Consider the following 24,236-nt stretch of genomic DNA (forward strand, 5'->3'; position numbering starts at 1 on the left):
TCTTATGATTTTTCAGATTTAATACCTGTGTTTTTTTTAAGTTATCTGATTTTCCTCTTTGGTAATCTCCTACTTTTATAATCATAGGGGGAAAAAAGCTTTTCATTTAAAAAAAAATATATATATATATATATTGTTATTTATTTCAGAGAGAGATAGAAACATCAATGATGAGAGAGAATCATTGATTGGCTGCCTCCTGCACGCCCCCAACTGGGGACTGAGCCTGCAACCCGGGCATGTGCCCTTGACCAGAATCGAACCTGGGACCCTTCAGTCCACAGACCAACGCTCTATCCACTGAGCCAAACCAGCTAGGGCAAAAATATTTTCATTTTTAAAAGAAAATATTCACTTTGTGAGATCTTAACAATTCATTGTAAGTTCTATTTCTAATTATATCATGTGAGTGTTTGGTTATTCTCTGTTGCTTTCTTTCATCTTCCATTTAATTTTCCTCTTCATATGTTCTTTTTCTAGATAACAGTGAGCATGAATTATGTTATTGGAACCCATGGATGGCTGCCTTATGACAGAAACATTTCTAATTACTTTACATTTTTCAAGGATCAAACTGTGACAAATCCAAAGTAAGTAAATGAACATTTAAATAAATCAGGTATAATACTTATTGCCTAGAAAAACAACTAGCTTGATTGATTGGTTTTATTTTTAAAGTAATATTGTATACATCCAGATTTTCTTTCCTCTCTCCTTTTCTCCTCTATCGTTTATTTCTTCCTCTCTTCCTTTCCTCCTGTCTTTCCTTCTTCCCTTCCCCTGACTTGACACCAGCTTAAAGACAAAATAATTTCTATCATACCATTATGGAAGCACAAATTATTGGGAATAGTTTTTAGGCTTAATTGTAATTATTTTTATTGTTCAATTTTACCTCAATATGTTTTGTGTAATAAGACTTCATTATTTTACTTGGTTATCTTTTAAAATATTCAAAGGTTACATTCTAAGTTCAGTTGAATTCTCCCTTACTCTTGAGTTGTTTTAGCTATATGTTTATTAGGGTCAATGTCTTCTCCTTCTTATCCCACATAGGACTTAGTACTGTTTTGCTTTGCCCAAAGTATAACGTCAGTAAATTAATACTGAATAATAAAGGTTTAGAGCTGAATGAAGGGTCAGAATTGGCCCTCATTATCCATAACACACACTGAAGTATAATCACTTCTTTGTGTCTTTCTGCAGAATTTAGATTGGCTAAGGGCACAGGTATTTCAGTGGGAAACAGATAAAACCCATATGCTTTCTTTGGTTGGAATGGAAAATGATCTTCATGGGTATTTATTGTTGGATACATATTTATCTCTTTGTGTTAATAGATCCCAGTTTCAGTTTATTTCTGACTTTCCTGATCTTATCTTTATACAGGGGTTGACAAAAGTATGTTTACTGTTGTGAGTACATGAAACACAGGCAGAGTTTATTCTTGTATTATTATTTTTAATTATATTATGTATTATAACTGTAAACCTACTTTTATCAAACCTGTACTCTGAGGGTACTATTTACAAAATTGACAATCTTCCTAATTGGCTTTGAAAAGCAAGATTTAAATCTTTTTGACACCTTTACCAATCTCAATTTCTTTATGCTTAACCCTTGAGACTTTGTTATATAAAATTTTATTTAATGAAAAGTATAAATAAAGTAAGATTAATGTATTTTCTGAAAGTCTTAATCATTTATTAATAGACATTTCAAATTGAATATTGAACAGACATTTTTTATTTATTTTTTAGAGCTGTTAAAAAAATAGTTAAGTCTAAGTGATCTTTAAAGGAAAAGTCTAATATTTAATTGTGTTTACAGAACTCAGCGTAGTATGAATGGTCCTTTTGCTCCAGGGCTGGAGATCACTTCTAAGCTATTTATAGTGTCACATGATGCGAAGTTGCTTTTCAGTGCTGGACACTGGGATAATAGCATTCAAGTGATGTCACTTACAAAAGGCAAAATTATTTCACACAATATCAGACATATGGGTAAGCATTAACATTTTTCTCCCCCAAACACAAAAATGTCTCTATTTTTTTCTAACTCTAAAAGGAGGGAAAAAAAAAAAGTAGTATATACCTATTAGAAAAAAACATTACATTTTACCTTTGAAGCTGAGTGTACTTTTTGATAGAGCAGTGTTATGTATATTGTATGCTTTCTTTAAGAGTGTCTAATATATTCTGGGTATATTAACCACCGTATAAATTAAATACAGCTTTATAGTATCTTAAAGATGTTAGGCTAAAGTCTTTTCTTTAAAATTTGATAGAAATAAGAATTTTAAGACAAAATGGTAAGAAAAAAATCTGTCATAGTTGAATAGTACATCAACTGTCCTATTACTTAGTTAATAGTAAAACATGAAAGAGGTAAAATTGTTGAATGTTCTTTAACCTGGTACTTATTAGTGTCTTAGTGTTCAATATAAGTATAAAATGAGTAGATTTTCCCCTAATAAACCCAATAGGAAAGGGAATAGAATCTGCTAATAATTCTGTACCAATGACTTCTAAGATATCACTGAGCTCAGATTTTTACAATTTAGGAAAGAATGTATTTTATATTGAGAATCTATGGTATAATATGTACTATGTTGGTTAAGGTCACATATTGTATAGGATTACAGTTCCAAATGAGAATAGAAGGTGAGTGGGGATGAGAGAGCAGAGAAACATATCAAAATTTACTGGGGCTTCATTTCAAGCTACCAGACCTGCTGCCATGATTCTGACAGGCATTTCCCTGCCCTATGTCTACCCTCAAAGAAGAGTAGGCCCCAAAGAAATCTCTCGTATGTGATTTTAATACTGCTGCCTTTCTGTGTCACTCTTCCTGATGCTTTTCCAAAGCCAGTTCTATATTTCTCCATTAGAACAACTGATTTAGTAATAGTTTGAGCATAAACTAAAATTGCCTGTTCCGTTCCAGCAAAACCAAGCAATTTAATTTAACTTTTTTATTTTTACTTTTTCTTGCAGATATTGTGACTTGTTTAGCTACAGATTACTGTGGAATACATTTGATTTCTGGTTCCAGAGATACTACATGTATGATATGGCAAATAACACAACAGGTAGTTACACATTTAAATACTCTGTTTAGGTCAGAGATTCACCCTGGGAATGCTGTTGAAATGTTCTAATAGAATAGTGAATTGTTCTCTGGCATTGAAGGATTATTTGAGCTCCTTTGTATTCTTTTGCCCTCATTCTGTCCTGTCCTAAATCACTACATTTTCTCCTAGGTTTATTGTCTGATTCTTTACCTTTTATCCCCTATTATTTTCCAAATACTCCCAAAGAGGACATACAGATGGCCAATAGACATATGAAAAAAATGCTCAGAGTCACTAATCATAAGAGAGATGCAAACTAAAACCACAATGAGACATAACCTCAACACCTGCAAAAATGGCTACCTACCATTAAATCAACAAACAAGTGCTGGTGAGGATATGGAGAAAAGGGAACCCTAGTGCACTGTTGGGGGAAAACAGTATGAATTTCCTTTAAAAATTAAAAATTGAACTGCCTTTTGACCCAGTGATCCCACTTTTTGGAATATATCCTAAGAATTCCAAAATACCAATCAGAAAGAATATATGCACCCCTATGTGCATAGCAGCATTATTCACAATAGCCAAGATCTGGAAACAGCTTAAGTGTCCATTAATAGATGAGTGGATAAAAAAGCTGTGGTGCATTTATACAATGGAATACTACATGGCTGTCAAAAGGAAGGAACTCTTAACCTTCTGCAACAGCATGGATTGGCCTGGAGATTATTAAGCAAAATAAGTCACTCAGAGAGAGACAAATAACCATATGATATCACTTACATGTGGATTCTAATGAACAAAATAAACTGATGAACAAAACAGAGCCTGAGACATGGATACATGGTACAGACTGACAGATGTCAGAAGGGAGTGGGTGGGATGGACTGGATGAAAGAACGTGAAGAGAATAGCCAAAGAACATATATGGATAGCCCATGGACACACACAACAGTGTGGTGAGGACCAGAGGGAGGGGAGGGCGAGGTCTGGGCAGAGGTGTACAAAGGGGGGTAAAGTGGGGGACATCTGTAATAGTGTCAACAATAAAAAAAAAGAATATTGATTCAATAAAATAAAACCTCAAATTAAATTATAAAATAGCATTTCAAGATAAAAAGGGAAATTGCGAAAGAATCAAACTGAGATCCAAACCAATGCCATTACAAATATACTAAATCCAAAGCAGAAATAGTAAGGATCAGATTTGATGTGACTAAAAATAATATTAGCATGGAAGATAGAATTAATGTAAGAAGCAAAATAATTAAAGCTATTAGATAAAGAGTGATTACTATTTAAATCAGCGAAGTCAACATAAAGATAATTGATGTTCCTAAATAGGTACTCAAATTAATGAAAAAGAGGGTGTTGAGAAATATAATAGAAAACATTTCTTTGAAGTGAAGGGAGAATAAACTTGTAGAAAAGGGCAAACAATATACCTGTTAAAATTAATCCAAAATAATCAACTTTGAAATTATTCAGATTTCAATTTTTGAGCTACTAAATATTGAGAGTAATTTTAGAACCCAAGGAGAAACAAGAATGAGTAATGTGAACACAATCAGTGGTTAGAACTAGTTGCAATGTTAGTTTGTAATTAGACAGTTTAAATACAACATAAAACCTTTTAATAAGAAGTAGTCTACAAGGCAATTACCTTTGCTTTCTGTTTTAATATTAGGGAGGTGTTCCTGTGGGTTTAGCATCTAAACCCTTTCAGATTCTTTATGGACACACTGATGAGGTATTGAGTGTCGGCATCAGCACTGAGCTTGACATGGCAGTGTCAGGATCAAGGGTAAGATTTTACCTTTAAGAAATGCTAATTTTTCTATATATGATATTTGTTTAATCCTTATCCATGGATATGTTTTTTAATTGATTTTAGAGAGAGAGAGGAAGGGGAAGAGAGAGAGAGAAATCGAGAGAGAGAGAGAGAGAGAGAGAGAGAGAGAGAGAGAGAGAGAGAGAGAGAGAGGAGAGAGACACGTCAATTTGAGAGAGAAACATTGATCTGTTACCTCCCATATACACCCCACAGGAGACTGAACTTATTATCTGGGTATGTGCCCTGACCAGGAATTGAACCTTACCCTTTTGGTATACAGAATGATGTTCCAAACAACTGAGCAACCTGGCCAGGGGTAGAGCAATATTTATATTTAAAGTTTTTGTAGGGGATTTGATAAAAGTATAGAACTTTTTTATTATGTGTAGGACTTTGCAAAACTGGAAAACTGCAGAAAGAACAAACTTAGACTATTTTGGGAATTTACTGGTCTTATTATTTAAGAATAATAGGGCATTTTATGAAATAAAATACTATTTGAAATTTCAAGATTGGAATTTTTCCTCAAGTACTTGGTGGAATAATCACTTTCTTAGTTCCTTTCCCATATTTATCAAGTCCACTTTCTTTTTTCTTTTCTTTTTTCTATTTTCGTGTCTTTTTTCTTTTTCATTTTCTAATATTTTCTGTGTGTAGGATGGCACTGTGCTTATACATACTATTCAGAAAGGTCAGTACCTGAGGACTTTACGACCACCTTGTGAGAGTTCTCTGCTCCTGACTATTCCCAATTTGGCCATATCTTGGGAAGGACATATTGTCATCTACTCCAGCACTGAAGAAAAGACCACCCTCAAGGTATCTACCAGTTTCGTGCAATAGGGCTTGACTATAAGCTTGTTTTTTTCCTTCCCACATTATATATAGGAAACATTTTGAGGGAAGAAAGAAAACCATATTTTAAAAAGAATATGTTTTCCTTTCATCATTCAATTTGTTCATTCCCTCTAATTACTTTACCCTATCACAATCTTGGCCTCATGTTTGTATTTTGTTTTAGGAATTTCTATTGGCCTACATAATACATTATTTCAAAAATAATTTCTGGTTATGTAATAATTTCTTTTTGCCAAGGCAGGGTATAAATATATAAACCATGAATTTTATACATTTACTTGCAGTGATAAAGCTTTTTAAAAAATTAAGAGAATCTATTTGTTTTGTTTTAAGAATGTAGAGGGGTTTGTTTTTGGGTTTTTTTTTTTTTTTTTTTGGTTTTTACTGGATGAGGTTTTAATTCTTTTGAAGGAGTAAGAGTTCTTATTTAGTATTTATTTACTTGGCAGTCTGATTTGAAATCACTTGAGTAATATTGTCTACACACTTTCTCTTAAAATATAACCATGTGTTTATTCCAATATTTTAAACCTAATAATCATTCTGTTATATAGTTTTAATTAACAGTATTAAAACTCAGTTTTAATTGAGATAATTAAATTTTCTTCATCTAATTTTTGCAGGATAAGAATGCATTGCATCTGTTTTCTGTAAATGGAAAGTGTCTAGGGTCTCAAGTCCTGAAGGAACAAGTATCAGATATATGCATAATTGGAGAACACATTGTCATGGGTAGTTTACAAGGGTTTCTGTCAATAAGAGATCTCCACAGGTAAATAATAAGAATTATTGAAGTGAAAATCATTACTCTAAGGTTTCTAATATTTTGGTTTATAGTTTATTATGAACATGTCTTTTTTTTAGTAACTATGAAAAAATGAAGCTAATTTATTCCTGGATTAGTAAATTATAGATGTGCATTTTTTTAAATGTAAAAATTTAATGCTATGTATATTTTACCACAATTAAAAAAAATTTTTTAATAGCCCGGAAGTGCCAACCCTGGATTATAGATTTGGAAATTTGTCCAATTACAGTTTGAATTTTCACAAACTAACGTTAGGGTTTTTAAAAATATTTTTTAAATTGTGGTAAAACTAAAGTATTTTAAAGGCTAATGTGTCTGTTTATGATTAAGTGTGTATGTGGATAAAATTGGTGGAGAATCTTATTATTTAATGCAATGAAGGAGAAGGAAGTTTGAATAGTGGATATATTTTATGTTTCCTATATGCTCACATATTCTTTTTTCTCTTTATAAAGAAACTTACTGTGGCTTATTTATATTCCTCAAACTGTTTTTGCCTTTCCAAACACCGTTTTTTCTAAATTATTTCTGATCCAAGATGTTCTATCTTATTGCATTCAATCAGAATTACTTCTATAACCAACATCTCTTTTCTGTTTTTGTTTTTCCCTTCTCATTTTTTTAATAAATCTTTATTGTTCAGATTATTACAGGTGTTCCTCTTTTTTTCCCCCCCATAACTCCCCTCCACCAGATTCCCACCCCATCCCATGCCCTTACCCCCCGCCACTGTCTTCATCCATAGGTGTAAAATTTTTGTCCAATCTCTTCCCACACCCCTCACACCCCCTTCCCCCTGAGAACTGTCAGTCCGCTCCCTTTCTATGTCCCTGATTCTATTATATTCACCAGTCCATTCTGTTCTTCAGATTTTTTATTCACTTGATTTTTAGATTCACTTGTTGGTAGGTATGTATTTGATGTCATTTTGTTGTTCATAATTTTTATCTTTACCTTTTTCTTCTTCTTCCTCTTCTTAAAGAATACCCTTCAGCATTTCATGTAATCCTGGTTTGGTGATGATGAACTCCTTTAGCTTTTTCTTGTCTGTGAAGCTCTTTATCTGACCTTCAACTCTGAATGATAGCTTTGCTGGGTAGAGTAATCGTGGTTGTAGGTTCTTGGTGTTCATCACTTTGAATATTTCTTGCCACTCCCTTCTGGCCTGCATAGTTTCTGCCGAGAAATCAGCTGACAGTCGTATGGGTACTCCCTTGTAGGTAATTAACCGTTTTTCTCTTGCTGCTTTCAAGATTCTCTCTTTGTCTTTTGCCCTTGACATTTTAATTATGATGTGTCTTGGTGTGGTCCTCTTTGTTTGGGGTTCTGTGCGCTTCCTGAACTTGTAAGTCTATTTCTTTCACCAGGTAGGGAAAGTTTTCTGTCATTATTTCTTCTATTAGGTTTCCAATATTTTGCTCTCTCTCTTCTTCTGGCACCCCAAAAATTTGGGTGTTGGTACGCTTAAAGTTGTCCCAGAGGCTCCTTACACTATCTTCATATTTTTGGATTCTTTTTTCTTTTTGTTTTTCTGGTTGGGTGTTTTTTGTTTCCTCATATTTCAGATCTTTGGTTTGATTTTTGGGGTACGTTGATCTATAGTTGAGTTTCTGTATACTCTTTATTTTAGACAGTGTATGCTTAATTTCTGACTGGTCCTTTTCCATTTTTTTTTTTTTTTTTGGCATTCTCATTAAGATCCTTAAAGGTCTCACTAAGTTCCTCAGCGGTTTTTAGAAGATTCTTGAGTAACCTTATAAATGTGGTTCTGAACTCCCATGTCGTCCAGTAGTTTGCTTTCCTCCATTTCTTTCATTCGTGACATGTTTCTTTGTCTCCGCACTTTGGTTGATTCCCTGTGTTGATGGAGTGGCTTTGTGTGGTAGGTGACCTATAGGGGCCAGTAGCTCAGCCTCCTCAATCACCTGAGGTGGACGCCTTTGGTACACCCCTTTGTGGGCTGAGTGCAAAGTCTTGGCGTAGTTAAGCCTTGATTGCTGTTGGTACACTGGGAGGAATTGGCCTCCAGGCCAATTGGCTGTGAGGACCCGCTGTGTCTATAATGGAAGAACTGCTGCGCTGGAGACACGTTTATGGTGCAGGACTTGTTTCAGTGGGGCTTTGGTGCTCACTGAGTCTGCCTCTTGAATGTGTCACTTATGGATGTGAGGAGCTGAAATCTGGTGTCTTACACTGACCACTAGGTACACTGGCTTCTGGATCTCCAGTGGGGTGTGGGTCAGCTACTGTCTGAGGCCACCCAGCAGGAGCTACAGCAAGAACTACAGTTTTCTCCTCTTTGCTTGGGGTTTGGAGGTTTTGGAGCTGTCTGACCCGGGCTGCAAGTTTGTTAGGTTAAGCTGCAATAGGGCAGGCCATTCATATGCTAAAGCCGCTGCTTGGAGCTTGGGTGGGTTTGTAGGTTGTGCGGGGCGGGGTCTCAGAGCGTCACTAGGCTAGGGTGTGGCAAACAGTGATGGTTGCCAGTTAGCCAGCTCTGTGTCTCCGACCGCGCCCCGCGCCCCAGCGCAGTAAACAATTATTCCTGAGCGCAGCTCTGCAAGCAAGCCCCCCTCACTTTCCGACCCGATGGCAGACAGTCCAGCTTCTCCCCGTAGGTGTTTGGGTCCCCTGTGTCTCCCCAGAAACTGGATTTCAGAGTAATCGGGGGCTTGTCTCCCTTCGGGTTGAAAAAAGCAACACCTGCCACCAGCCCTGATCACACGCCTCCATACCTCAGCTTTTCAGCACTTTTGTACGTCTCAATGCTCTTTTCTCTTTCCTTCTAGTTGTAGAACTTCCACTCAGCCAGCTTTCCCGTGGTTCTGGGTGATAGACGTTTTGTCTTTTAGTTGTAGTTTTGAAATTGTTGTGCGAGGCAGCAGTTTAGGTGTTTACCTATGCTGCCATCTTGTATCCTCCCTCTCTCCCTTCTCATTTTTATCTTTCTTCTGTGGTAGAGCACTCCAATAATATTGTTCCAGCATTTTGTTTTACAACGTTACTTTCAAGGCATTGTTAAGAAAATTCCAAATTAGAAAAATCAATGGGCTATTTTAGCAGGTTAGTGTAGAACATATTCATTACATCATAAGGTTCTTTATTCTCTAATTATAAAAGTTGTGGGTATTTTTCCTAATGGTGTATTATATTTCATATGAAATTTTAAATATGTATTATTTTATCATACTATATTTATATGTTTTACATGTTGTATCTTTTAAGGTAAATAGACCAATTTTATTGACCTTATCCCCCCCACATATATTTTTTGAGCTTTTACCAACTTGTTAATCAGCAAGATAAACGTCATTTAATAAGAGCTCATATATATGGTTAGAAGAAAAACAGATGTTGAAAATAAAGAAAAGGTCTCTTTAGTATTTTAAGTAATGCTATAAATGTGGACCCTTGTGTGAGGCACTCAGACTTTCTGAACCTAAATCCCACATCTCTAAATTTAAATATACAACTAGATTATCATTAAGTTAACTTCCAGGTATAAAATTCTAAGGATCTAGTATATATCTATGTATTTATGTGTGTGTTTTTTATTTCTTTTTTAGTTTGAATCCCAGCGTCACTCCATTATCCATGAGAATGCCTATCCATTGTGTTTCTGTAACCAAAGAATATAGCCATATTCTGGTAGGATTAGAAGATGGCAAATTGATTATAGTGGGTGTTGGCAAGCCAGCTGAGGTAAAACCTAGTCAAGAATTTCATTTGCCATAATTTGGGGGATTTCTTTGGTTCTTGTTCATTCCAACTGAATCAAAAATATCTGTTATAGTCCTAGCTGGTTTCGCTCAGTGGATAGAGCATCGGCCTGCAGACTGAAGTGTCCCAGGTTCGATTCTGGTCTAGGACACGTGCCCGGTTGTGGGCTCGATTCTTAGTTGGGGGTGTGCAGGAGGCAGCTGATCAGTGATTCTCTGTCATCATTGATGTTTCTATCTCTCTCTCCCTCTCCTTTCTTCTCTGAAATCAATTTATATATACTAGGATATATATATGGATAAGCAAATTTTAAAAATGTGATTTTTCAAAGGGCAATAAAAAAAGGGTTAAAATTAGTAGTATTCACGAGTGTTGCTTATATTACATGGTTGAAAGCACACATTTGGCAATTTGCATCTGTCACTCTATATGAATAAGAAATTTATTCTCTATCTTTCCTTCCTTAATAATAGTTATTCTTCATTTCTCTGGATTATTTTAAACAGATGCGTTCAGGTCAGCTTTCTCGAAAATTGTGGGGATCTAGCAAGCGACTCAGCCAGATTTCATCTGGAGAAACTGAATATAATACTCAAGATTCCAACTGATTGTTATTTCCATCATCTCTCATGGGTAACTGAAACTCAGTTTACTGCTTTGTCACTTTAACCACATCTACCAACTATCGGAAATGTTTCAGGGTTTTATCCCTGAAAATTACTTAGGGATTACCAAAATTTGGTATATGTGTATAAAGATGTCTGTTGTATTATTATTCACGTTAAAAATTTCTGGTTAACATTATTCTTTTTAACTAATTCTTGGCCCGCACTATGATAGATTTTAGAAAATTCACTTTATTATATTTAGTGCTCTATTCTAATGATCATTAGTCCATTTTGAAAAACAAACTTCTAAAAAATTAAGAAGTTATATTTAATGTGCTTATTATTCTAAACAGCAATATTTAAGGTATATCTAATAAAAGTACAAATAAGACAGTTGAAAGACATGGCTTTTAATATATTCTTTAATCATTTTTCTATTTACTGACCACCATATTTTTTAAAAAGTCTATTTACTTGGATCTCCTGATTGGAAGTAATATTTTAAAGGTATTTGTTGCATACTTGTATTTTCATAACTCGGTATAAATTCCAGATTTTTCTGATAAGTTGAAAATAAGTCTATTGAAACTGGTACATTGGTTCATTCCACTACTACTAAGCACATAACTAGTAAGATCTTATTGAAATGTATTATTATTGTTAAATAATAAAGGTTGAGTAGGAATAAGAGAAACTAGAGATACAAAATGCTGATTATGATTTTGACAGTTGGGTCCTTACTGTAGAAACATTTGCAGCACAATTTATATCTTCAAAGTTCAAAATTTCTTGACTTTTTCTTTACTAAGTGAATACTCCGTTTTCCCCTAATAATTAGAAGAGTTAGCAATAATACCCAAATATATTACATTTCTCAGTAGGTCTTCCACATGATAGATGAATGAATGGAAAAGACATGTATAACTTAAACTAGTCATTTAGATATAGTAATTTTTAAAGATACACATTTCTATTTTATGTTATGTGTAATTTTTTGAATTACAGTTATTTTTATTATGCATAGCTAAATGTTACATTATGCTTTATTTAAGATTTTATAGTAAAAGGTTGATAGATTTATTTTGGAATTCAAAAAGAACGTTAAACCTAGTGCTTTTATAAGGACATCTCTTTTGTTAGATCAGAGAGCTTTTACAACTCTGAGTGTCCTTAATTTGAGACTCTATGGGTTTGGGGCATTATGAAACCTGAAATTGTGCGAAAATTTTTTGTGTTAATTGTATTTTTTTCAGGAATGAATGGTTGCATCGCTTTCTTAAAGGGGTCTGTGGTCAGGAGAAAAAAAAGAATATTTTTTACACTAATAGCTTCTTAAAATAAGAATATTCTTTTTCATTCCACAAATCATAGATTTCCTTATATCCAATTGTCATCTCAATTGAATCTTTAAAAAGTTTTCCCTTAGCAATTCTTCTCTCCTGGTGCCCACAGTATCTACTACCCTTTTCTTTATAACTCTGTGAGTGCGTAAAAATTTATAAGAAGTAAAGAATTCTGTGTAGGGAAGCTTTTTTGAGTAGATTTTATCTGAGTCTCAACTAATAAAAGGTTGTGTACTCGAATAATTTCTTCCTAATTATTTTAACTCCTGTTTTATTCAGTAAAAAACAGTACTGTTTGAGGTAAATAATACTGAAATAAATTGGTGCAGCAACTGTAAAATAGAACATATGTAAATGTAAAGGTTTCCTTTTTGAGGAATTTTGGTGAAAATGTCTCAAAATAAGTCAATAGAGATAATTATGATATTTTTTAATATTTATTACTTCTATTAGTTTATTTCATTCTATTTTAATTTTTATCTTACATATTTTATGCGGTTTCAAGTTAGCAGAACTAACATGATTGCCTTTTGGTATTTTAAATGTTGATCTGTAAAAAAAACTTTCTAAATTAACACTTAAAATTGTTCTTGTACTTATTTATCCAAATATTTTGGTATAAGGATGTCTTCTTTACTTTTAAGGTCACTTAATACTGGTTTTGAAAATTATTTTAGATGCTTATAAGTTACAAAAAGTTTAATTTAGATTTCCAAGGGAAATTTCCTAAATTTATGGTTTTTTACTTTGCTGCTTTTTAGATGGAGGAACTGAATAAGCAGTACTCATTTTATAGCACAAGTAGACAGCTTTGTTCACAGTAAAATAGATATCCTACCTACACTGACAAATGTGCAGAGCAGTGGAATTATACTTTATATTACTCTGTCCAAAAAGTAAAAACCCAAAATGTAGAATTTTGAAGTAAATCTTTGAGAATACTAGCAACAGTCTGGAGGAACAGAACTTAAAGTGTATCTATTAAAATAAGCAAATATAATAGAACCATTGGTTGAATAATATATTTCTCCTTTAAACAGTTTAGTCCAGTGAATTAAAAATCACTAGATAACCCTAGCTGGTTTGGCTCAGTGGATAGAGCGTCGGCCTGTGGACAGAAGGGTCCCAGGTTCGATTCTGGTCAAGGGCACATGCCCAGGTTGCGGGCTCGATCCCCATTAGGGGGTGTGCAGGAGGTAGCCGATGAATGATTCTCTCCCATCATTGATGTTTATCTCTCCCTCTCCCTTCCTCTCTGAAATCAATAAAAATATATTTTAAAAAATAAAAATTAAAATCACTAGATAATCACTGGAAAGACGTACTTTGGGAGATTCTGGTGTATTTAGATGCTATCCATATAAATTATTTCTGTATTGACTAGTGGGAGATATTAACAATATCATTAGAATGGACTAACAGGTGGACATTTCAGTTAGTGAATGTATCTCAACTTGGCTGTTATAAAGTCTACAGAACTTTTCATTTGCTTTTGTTTCTTGATACTTGACAGTGGTAATGATGGAAATATTAATGAGAGATTTATAGTAAGATGATGATTTTACTTTTAGAAAGTGAGGTTAGGTATGAAAACATATAACTGTGCTCACTTAGAGAATAAAAAAGCTTTATAAGCCCTTTTCCAATTCTCCTCAGTTAGTATTTTCATTTTCTTAAAATTGTAGGAGAGAAGATAAAATAATACGCCCCTTTTCAACTATCCCCAGTTAGTATTTTGTCATTTGCTTAGTTAAAATTAGAGGAGAGAAGATAAAATAGACCGTTACATGAAATTTAGGAAAGTTTATGAAAATGAAGCTTGACCAGTTGGTTTAAAATATTTTAAGTGTGGACCATGGCTGATTGTTCAGTTCGTTAGAGTGTTGTCCTGATATGCCAAGGTTGTACGTTTGATGCCTGATCAGGGCACATACAAGAATCAACCAATGAATGCATAAATAAATGGAACAACAAATCTCTCTCATCTCTCTCTAATAATTAAAAATATTGTAAGCATGTGAAGCTCACGTTAGCTATGAATAAGTTTCTATGTATTAATTTTCTTGAGGTCACAGTGCTTTTTTTGTAGGATACATGCTTTTGTAGGAGATAAAATGCCAATTATTGTGCTCGCTTCGGCAGCACATATACTAAAATTGGAACGATACAGAGAAGATTAGCATGGCCCCTTCGCAAGGATGACACGCAAATTCGTGAAGCGTTCCATATTTAAAAAAAAAAAAAATGCCAATTATTCACTTGTCATTAGCAAGGAACATTAGTAAAGCTTTTTTTTTCCTATGTAAAGCATATAAATATTCAGTTTTATGCTTCTGCAGGAATAAGTGTGTCCTCATACTTAATTAGAATTTAGAATTGAAAGTTGAATCTTAAACTAAGATTTTTTTTTAGATACTGCTTGAGTAAGATAGGCAAAGAAAATTTTAACTTGAATACCAGAATTATATTTATTTGCCCTTAAGTATATTTTATATTGTTACTACTGAAGAAATCACTAATGGAAGTCTTTTAATTGAATTTAAAGAGGAAACTCCTTTTAGATATTTATATTTAAAAATGAGTAGCATTGTTTATATCACCTTTCCAAGGGAAGATGCAAGTTTATGGCATATATTAGAGGCCCGTTGCACGAAGAATTCGTGCAAGAATAGGCCTTCCTTCCCCTGGCTTTGCTCCCGGCCTTCCGAGAGCCTGCAGGTCCTTGCTCCCAGCTGTCCTGGAGCCTGCAGGTCCTCGCTGCCAACTGCCCGAGAGCCTGCAGGTTCTCGCTTCCGGCGGAGCACCACTTCTGTAGCTCCCTCTGCCCCCCGTCCTCCCCCTCATAGCAGGTGTCCCACCCCACCTGGCCGCTTTGCACCTGTGTATGCAAATTAACCCACTGTCTTTGTTGGGTTAATTTGCATACTCACTCCTGATTGGCTTATGGTCATCACGGCGGTATGGTCAATTTGCATATTTCTCTTTTATTAGTGTAAATTATATAAAAATTAAATACTATCTTATAATATGTAATAGTATGGGTTGGGTGAAGTTTGGTCTTTTCAAATACATCATTAAACTTGTCTTCCATAAATAAGTTTTTAAACCAGTCTTTAGGTTAGAATTTTTGAATGACATAAGAAATGAAATACATTCTTTTTCTTTTCTAAATCTAATCTGTTTTCCTTTATCAGCCAGATACATAGCTTGTCCTAATTTCTGTTTTTCTCATCAACTGAAACTGTTCATTCCAAGTAAATGACCAGTCTTAAGCATTTTTATCACTCTCTCAACAAATATCGATTCTCATTATTCTTTTTGCCTAATTCATTTATCATATATACTCAACATTTGATTTGTTTAGTCTTGACCACATGTATAACATTGTTTTGGAGAGTTTTCCTTCATCAGCGTCCTGGTAATACTTTTTCTGATGACATTAGGCAATTTATTGTTATCAGTCATCATTTCAGTATGATTAAAATGTTGGCCACAACCTTACTTCTTTAATTTGAATCTAGCATTTTCTAGGCCAGTGTTTGTTTTCTTTTCTTTCCTTTTTTTTTTGTTTTGTTTTTTTTTGTTAATCCTCACTAAAGATATTTTCCCATTGATTTTCAGAGAGAATGGAAGGGAGTGGGAAGAGAGAGAGAGGGTGGTGAGAAAGGCACATCATTTGGTTGCCTCCTGCAAGGGTATCGAACCTGCAACCCAGGGAATCATACCCGGGAACCGAACCTGGGACCCTCCAGTGCACAGGCCAATGCTCTAACCATGGAGAAACACCGGTTAGGGCTTTTTCTTTAGTTCTCACCCAAGGATATACTTTCATTGATTTTTAGAGAGAAAAACATCGATCCGTTGCCTCCTGTGCGTGCCTTAGCTGGGGATCAAACTCACAACCCAGATATGTGCCCTGACTGGAAATAGAACCTGCAACCTTTTCGTTTATGGGATGACACTCCAATCAACTGAGCTTTTTTTTTTTTTAAATATGTTTGTGTTAATTTTTAGAGAGGGAGTGAGAGGGATAGAGTGAAAAACATTGATTGGCTGTCTTCTGCACACCCCCTACTAGGGATTCAGCCACAACCTGGCCATGTGCCCTGACCCGGAATCCAGCCTGTGACCTCTTGGTTCATGGGTCGACGCTCAACCACTTAGCCACACTGGCCTGATTAGGCCACTGTTTCTTAATTGAGATTGCAAATCAGACTTATTGAGGTTTTATAAATGTACAGAAATCCTGGCACTACTCTGGACTTTCTGAATGACTTTACTTGATCTTGATATAAAATAATGTCCCAGGATTATATTAAATCTTAAAATACTTTATTCTATAGAAATTCATTCATTTTTATAAATTAGATACAATATTCACAGGCTTATTTGAGAATAGTTTAGTCATTATCCTTAAATGAGACATTTTATCTAGAATTTGCTTGGAATGGGTTTTTTGTATTGCATGCTATAGAAACAACTAAATTTCCTTTTAAGTTACATTATTATTATAAGCCCTCTTCAGACCTTTCATATTTGAAACTTGTAACTAATAGTTGCCCTCAAAAGTATACTTGCTTTTTATTCCTAGTGGCTGTCAGTGAATATTTGCATATTTGAATTACGTAACATTTAAAAGTTTTAATAAAAAGCGTGAGTGACAAAATAAAATTAGATCTCTGTAACCTTGAAGCTCTAGTAATCAATAGAATTTTCCTAATTAAAAAGCATTGATAAAGTCCTTCCACATCTGATGACTTTGGCAGGTATAGCTTCAATATGGAAATAATTTTTAATTTTTCATATGTAAAGTCCTAGTATTACAGAAAATAAAGCATTAACATTTAAGATATTTTGACCTGTAGTGGAAATGATTCTATTTTCTACATTAATAATATAAGGCCATCCTTGATTATGGGATTTAAGTTACTTTCTTCAATATAAGAAACCTGTGTAATAGTGGCTAGGTTATCAAATATTTTTCTGGTACGTTATAGTAATTCTTCAAGACACACCTTGGATTATTTCACATTTGTCATATGTGGGTGATTTCTAAATACATGGCAGGATTTTGATCTATGAAACTAATGTTTTATTGAAAAAAGACAGATATAACTGTATTTACTTTTGTCTTAATGTCTATAATCTATGTTTCCTTGAAAACTTATTTTGCAAATATTATCATAATGATAATAACCAAAATTTTGTCACTGAAAGAAAGAATTACCCATTCATTTTTCACAGTTGACTGTTAGTGAAATTTTGTGTGTGTGTGTTTTCACTTAAAATATACCTGTCTCATTATTTTAATTTATAGCTATTTTTGAGTATAGGAAGTGATTAACTATTTGTAATATTTTTCAATGTCATGTTGTAATTTGAGAATAGAAGAGGTTAGGATTTAGCTGAAATTGGAAAATAAAATTATATTTTGATTAAAATCTAACTTTTAAAAAAATCTTAATCAAATTGGACCTTTTAAATTTTTATTTTGGTAATAACATATTTCAATTTAATTTGTATTAAAATTAGAGGTTCTCTGGTAGCCAGTGTACTAATTATTGTTAAAATGTTATTTTTGATGTTCTTTCTCTTGGAAATATTTTGCAATATTCTATTAGCAATGTGTTTGAAGATTTAGTGGGCTCACCTACAAATTCAACAGATACTTTTGCATTTTGAAGGGAAAAATTTATCTGTGATAGACATTATTTTGCTCTTCAGAATGTTAAAATTAAATTATTTTAATCAACACTTTAGAAACTGGTTCTGGTAAGGAAATACCAGTTGTCAGACTTAACTGAAAAGAATTTCAGCCTCTTAGTTTCTTATTTAGGGATTACAGAGAATATTTCTTCCTTTGGGATTTTGATTGCTTTTCTTAGATAACTTTTAAATTATTTAATTATAATAGTTTCTATACTTTTCCTAAAATTATGGCATATTATAGTAGATCTTACTGTTTAAAATCTTTTCTATTTTAGACTTTTTTTCTTATTCTGTTCTATTATTACTTTCTGTTATTCATAAATACCATAACCAAAATTTTTTTGTGGCCTACTGTTTGTTTTATAGTTAGCTTTACATAAGAAAAATTGTTAGTAAATTATAGGGTTGGTCTGTTCTCTTCAGAAACTCCTAACAGGTATGGCTTTTCTTCCCCCAACTGTTTGCTTTTAAAGACTTGGAGGAAAATTTTTGCAAAAAGTAATCAGGGAGCTAGCCAGTCATTTTCTGCCAGATGCATTGTTGTATAAGTGCATCCATTAAGACAGAAAATTATCAAACAAATGATTTGTCTTTTATGTCAGTTTTTTGGGACCCATATTAAATGGAAGCATTTCAGTGTTATCACACAGACGGTGACAATGACTTGAATATGTGTGTGTATATACATCATGCACACAGTCATTTCATAGGAGGATAACTGAAAATCTGAAATTACATTTTAAAAAACTTGCAATTTGTGCTGCTACTTAAATATTTAATTAATAAAGTTATATAGTTAGCATAAAAGTTCCTTCTCATTTTTTCTACTGGAATGGACCATGGAAAAAAATATTAAGCCTTATTTATATCTAATTATTGACTGTGCAAACTGTGACTCAATGAGTATTTGTATGCCAAAAAGGTTTTAAAGTTGAGAAAGTTTTAAACATAATAAAGATGTGTAAATAATTTTGATTAATAGTCTCATTATAATGAGGTTACTGTTAATTTGGTGCAATACATTCTTCCCTTCCTCATCCTTTTAAATTTAAATATATAAGATGTATGTTCTGTTTTGTTACGTCAAGTGCTGTTTTAAAATTTTTCAGTGTGTATATGAGCTAATGTTTTATTTGTTTCTGTATAGTATGATTGAAGATAATAATTGAAAATTTTGCACTTTTTTTAGTTCTTTGGAAATTTGTATTCTAAAAGTTTTTAAGAATGTACATTTGTTTTGTATATAGTTAGCTTTGTACATGAAAATGGATTTGAATCAAATTAAAAAATGATGTTACTTTCTTTGATTGATTTGTAATTCTCAATTCATAAAGTCTGATCTTAACCTTGTTTAAGTTATTTGAGTAGACAAGGAAGTGAATACAATATTTGTTAAGCAGCAAATTGATCGCTGCTTCTTTCTCTTGTGAGCAGAATTTCTTCTGTAGTCCTGTGTGCATTAGATAAATGTTACGTTAAATGACAAGTTTTTGTCATATGTAACAACAGATATAAAGCCTTTTTTTAAAATAAAAATGTTTTTATTGATTTTTTTAGAGAGAGAGAAAGGGATAGAAACATCAAGGAGAAACATCAAACAGCTGCCTCCTGCATGCCCCCTGCTAAGGATTGAGCCAGCAACCCTGGCTTGGGCCCTGACCAGGAGTCAACTGATGACCTCTTAGTGCATGGGTCTACGATCAACCACTGAACACACCAGCTGGGCGGTATAAAGCTTTTAAAGCCACCTTTTGTTTTAAAGCCACCTCAGAAACATGGTTACATTTTCCCCCCGGAAAATGTTCATAAGCCAGAAAATCTCCACTCGCAGTTAAACAACACTACATTAGGTTGGTATTTTATTTTACTTTTATTTCTTTCATAATTAAAATGTTTTATTCATCAACTTTTGGTAGTCTAAGTGTTGACCTAATCTTTCTGTTTTTGATAAGGTTACTAGAACCTAATCCATAGTAAGACAGAACCCAAGCTCTGTTTCAGGTTCTTGCTAGTACTTTTGTCTCTAGAGCCAGAGTAACAGGACAATAGAAATGAACATTAACCTTTTTCTAGCCTAGCACCATGTATGCACTGTTCTATACTTTAATTGAAGACACTTTGCTAGAATTGGAAACTTCCTGCATTAATTCATCTGGTAAAATTGCTCAGTCACTGGACAATCCAAGCCAGGTCAGTTAAAGGCTTAATTATGGCCACCTTGCTTTTGTAATGTGAAATACATCCATAACACCATCCCAAGCATCAAATAAATGTGTTTGTTTTACACAGTAATACTAGAGCAATTTTGCAGAGATTGGAAGAGTTAAGGGAAGGGTACAGAAAAATTACGAATTTTCATTATTCATGCTCTAGTGATACAAAATTCTTTTTTTTTAAATTTCTTTATTAAGGTATTATATATGTATCCTATTCCCCTATTACCCCCCACCTTCTATTCATGCCCCCACCCCCCTGTTGTCTTTGTCCATTGATTAGGCTAATATGCATGCATATAAGTCCTTTGGTTGATCTCTCCCCCTTACCCCCACCCTCCCCTACCTTCCCTGAGGTTTGACGTTCTGATTGATGTTTCTCTGTGTCTGGATCTAGTTTTGTTCATCAGTTTATGTTGTTCATTATATTCCACAAATGAATGAGATCATGTGATATTTATCTTTCTCTGCCTGGCTTATTTCACTTAGCATAATGCTCTCCATCTCCATCCATGTTGTTGCAAATGGTAAGAACTTCTTTTTTACTGCAGCATAGTATTCCATTGTGTAGATGTACCACAGTTTTTTAATCCACTCATCTGCTGATGGGCACTTAGGCTGTTTCCAAATCTTAGCTATGGTGAATTGTGCTGCAATGAACATAGGGGTGCATATATCCTTTCTGATTCGTGTTTCTAGTTTCTTGGGGTATATTCCTAGAAGTGGGATTACTGGGTCAAATGGGAGTTCCATTTTTAGTTTTTTGAGGAAACTCCATACTGTTCTCCACAGTGGCTGTACCAGTCTGCATTCCCACCAGCAGTGCACGAGGGTTCCTTTTTCTCCGCATCTTCGCCAGTACTTGTCATTTGTTGATTTGTTGATAATAGCCATTCTGACAGGTGTTAGATGGTACCGCATTGTTGTTTTGATTTGCATCTCTCTGATGATTAGTGACTTTGAGCATGTTTTCATATGTCTCTTGGCCTGCCTTCTGTCTTCTTTCGAAAAGTGTCTATTTAGATCAGTTGCCCATTTTTTTATTGGGTTGTGTATCTTCTTTTTGTTAAGCTGCATGAGTTCCCTGTAAATGTTGGAGATTAAACCCTTATTGTTGATATCATTGGCAAATATGTTCTCCCATGCAGTGGGCTTTCTTGTTGTTTTATTGATGGTCTCCTTTGCTGTGCAAAAGCTTTTTATTTTGATGTAGTCCCATTCGTTTATTTTCTCTTTAGTTTCCATTACCCTAGGAGCAGTATCAGTGAAGAAATTGCTTCGGCATATGTCGGAGATTTTTCTGGCTGTGGATTCCTCTAGTATTTTTATGGTTTCTCGTTGTATGTTTAAGTCCTTGATCCATTTTGAGTTTATTTTTGTGTATGGTGTAAGTTGGTGGTCTAGTTTCATTTTTTTGCATGTATCTGTCCAATTTTCCCAACACCATTTATTGAAGAGACTGTCTTGACTCCATTGTATGTTCATGCCTCCTTTGTCAAATATTAATTGAGCATAGTGATTTGGGTCAATTTCTGGGTTCTCCATTGATCTATATGTTCTTACAAAATTCTTTAAAAAAAAAATCTTTATTGTTGAAAGTATTACAGATGCCCTCTGTTCCCCCCTCCCGTTGACCCCCGCCACCCCTACGCCCGCCCCCTCCTTATGCCTTCCCAGCACTTTCGTTTGTCCATGGACTATGCATATAAATGGTTGGGTTAGTCTCTTCCCACCCTCCCCTCCTTCCCTCTGCAATACATCAGTCTGTTGCATGTTTCAATGTTTCTGGATCTGTTTTGTTCATCAGTTTATTTTCTAATAAAATTCTTTTTGAAATGGGTGCCTTCTTATATTATTCAACTTTAATTTATAGCCCAAATCTTTTTTTTAATATATTTTTTAATTGATTTCAGAGAGGAAGGGAGAGGAAGAGAGAGATAGAAACATCAACCATGAGAGAGAATCATTGACTGGCTGTCTGCCTTCCGGCACACCCCACACTGGGATTGAACCTGCAATCTGGGCATGTGCCCCGACCAGGATTTGAACCGTGACCTCCTGGTTCACAGGTCGACACTCAACCACTGAGCCATGCCAGCTGGGCTGTTGGGCTATAGCCCAAATCTTTTAACATACCGTGAGTTTCAGAAGAAAAATAGTGTGCCAAATCACTCACATGAATATATGATTAGAAAAGGTGAAGATGGATTTAATTCAACCTAGAACAATACTTGCAGAATTTTATTTAAGTTTTTTTTTTTGGTCAGAATACTTTCAGGAAACATCACAGAGGCATCTTACAGATGGGAAAACACTTGAGAACTTGCTTATGTGAACACAGTGTCAAAGAGGTTGAAAAAAAAACAGCACATACTAAAACAATGTGCAGTAAATTTTACATCTGAAAGGGAATATGCAGATCATCTAGAACTTTTATTTGGGGTATAATAGTTTGAGGAATAGTATTGGACAAGATTTTGAGAAATTGTCATATATCTCTAATAGAATATGATAGAGTGGAAAGGGCATGCACCTGGAACAAAAGCTCTGGCTTCACGTTACCTTTCTGCTATCTTTTTAAAATATATTTTTATTGCTTTTTTACAGAGAAGAAGGGAGAGGGATAGAGAGTTAGAAACATCGATGAGAGAGAAACATCGATCAGCTGCCTCCTGCACACCTCCTACCAGGGATGTGCCCGCAACCAAGGTACATGCCCTCGACTGGAATCGAACCCGGGGCCTTTCAGTCTGCCGGCCGACGCGCTATCCACTGAGCCAAACCGGTCAGGGTCCTTTCTGCTATCAACTAGCTCAATGACTTTGAATAAGACACTTAAACTATCTGGTTCCAGTTACTTCATCTATAAAATAGCAATGTTTATGATGGCTTAGGGATCAATTGAAATAATGTTAAAGGATCAGAGGTGAGAAATATAGCATTGTAATAAATTTTATTTTCACTTTAATGAAAGGACTATTAGCATATTGTTAGTTTGCTATGTATGTTTAAACAGGTACGGAGTTCCATCATAAAAGTGCACTGAAAGATTAATAGTAAATTATAAATTATTAAACAAGGGACTATAGATTACATATTATGTTAAGCAACACAGATTTTAAATAAAGGGACAAATCTTAAGGAACTCAGTGCTTAGATCAGGGGTGGGCAAACTTTTTGACTCGAGGGCCACAATGGGTTCTTAAACTGGACCGGAGGGCCGGAACAAAAGCATGGATGGAGTGTTTGTGTGAACTAATATAAATTCAAAGTAAAGGAGCGGAGGGGAGAGCAAGAGAACCGGATAGAACAGCCGGATCCGGCCCGCGGGCCGTAGTTTGCCCACGGCTGGCTTAGATCATCTCTTACAAAAGTGAAACCTATACTTCCCTTGCAATGTGGTAATCTTTGAATAAAAGAGGCACTTGAAGTGAATAGCTTATACCCTACATCTAATTACCTCTGTTATAAAGTATTTAGTTGGTAGGTGGTATTGATTATAACATTAGATACCTTGCCTTGTCTCCCTTTAAGGTACATCATTGCATTTAAATGTGACCATGTTGGCCCTGGCTGGTTTGGTTCAGTGGCTAGAGCATCGGCTTGCAGATTGAAGGGTCCCAGGTTCAATTCCTGGCAAGGGCACCTCAGTTGCAGGCTCCTCTCGGGCCCGGGCCCTGGTCAGGACTCATGCAGGAGGCAACCAATGGATGTGTTTCTCTCACAATCGATATTCCTCTCTGTCTTCCCCTCTCTCTTCTATTCTATCTAAAAAGCAATGAAAAAATATCCTCAAGTGAGGATTAAAAAACAACAACAAAGTGACCAAGTTGTTCCTGTTGCTGGTGTACATTACCACAGATTTAGCGGCTAAAAAACCCATAAATTTCCTCTTACAATTCTGGGGCGGGGGGTCAGAAATTTGAAATCAGTTTCACTGGGCTAATGTCAAATGTTAGCAGAGATGATTTCTTCTGGATGCTCAGTAAGGAAAATCCATTTCCTTACCTTTTCAGCTTCTAGTGGTGTTCCTTGGCTTATGGCCATCCTCAGAGCATAGCACTTTAATC

At 34.6% G+C, this 24,236-nt stretch overlaps 2 protein-coding genes across 2 annotated transcripts in view; both read left to right on the forward strand.

Moving 5' to 3' along the window:
• Positions 1-13,496, forward strand: part of NBEAL1 (neurobeachin like 1) — a 130,980-nt gene extending 117,484 nt beyond the window's left edge. Inside the window, exons 49-56 of the mRNA XM_080671263.1 lie at positions 481-590; positions 1,831-2,003; positions 2,997-3,091; positions 4,761-4,877; positions 5,565-5,726; positions 6,389-6,537; positions 10,140-10,275; positions 10,800-13,496. Coding sequence (XP_080527389.1) covers positions 481-590; positions 1,831-2,003; positions 2,997-3,091; positions 4,761-4,877; positions 5,565-5,726; positions 6,389-6,537; positions 10,140-10,275; positions 10,800-10,901 — 1,044 coding nt within the window. The 3' untranslated portion in view covers positions 10,902-13,496. The remainder of the gene's footprint in view (positions 1-480; positions 591-1,830; positions 2,004-2,996; positions 3,092-4,760; positions 4,878-5,564; positions 5,727-6,388; positions 6,538-10,139; positions 10,276-10,799) is intronic.
• CYP20A1 (cytochrome P450 family 20 subfamily A member 1) overlaps positions 10,894-24,236 on the forward strand; it is a 56,454-nt gene continuing 43,111 nt past the window's right edge. The window contains exon 1 of the mRNA XM_080671257.1: positions 10,894-10,926. The gene's annotated coding sequence lies outside the window, so the exon portion shown is untranslated. The remainder of the gene's footprint in view (positions 10,927-24,236) is intronic.

The sequence above is a fragment of the Plecotus auritus genome (genome assembly GCF_963455305.1).
Source record: "Plecotus auritus genome assembly, chromosome: 5".
Lineage (NCBI taxonomy): Eukaryota > Metazoa > Chordata > Mammalia > Chiroptera > Vespertilionidae > Plecotus > Plecotus auritus.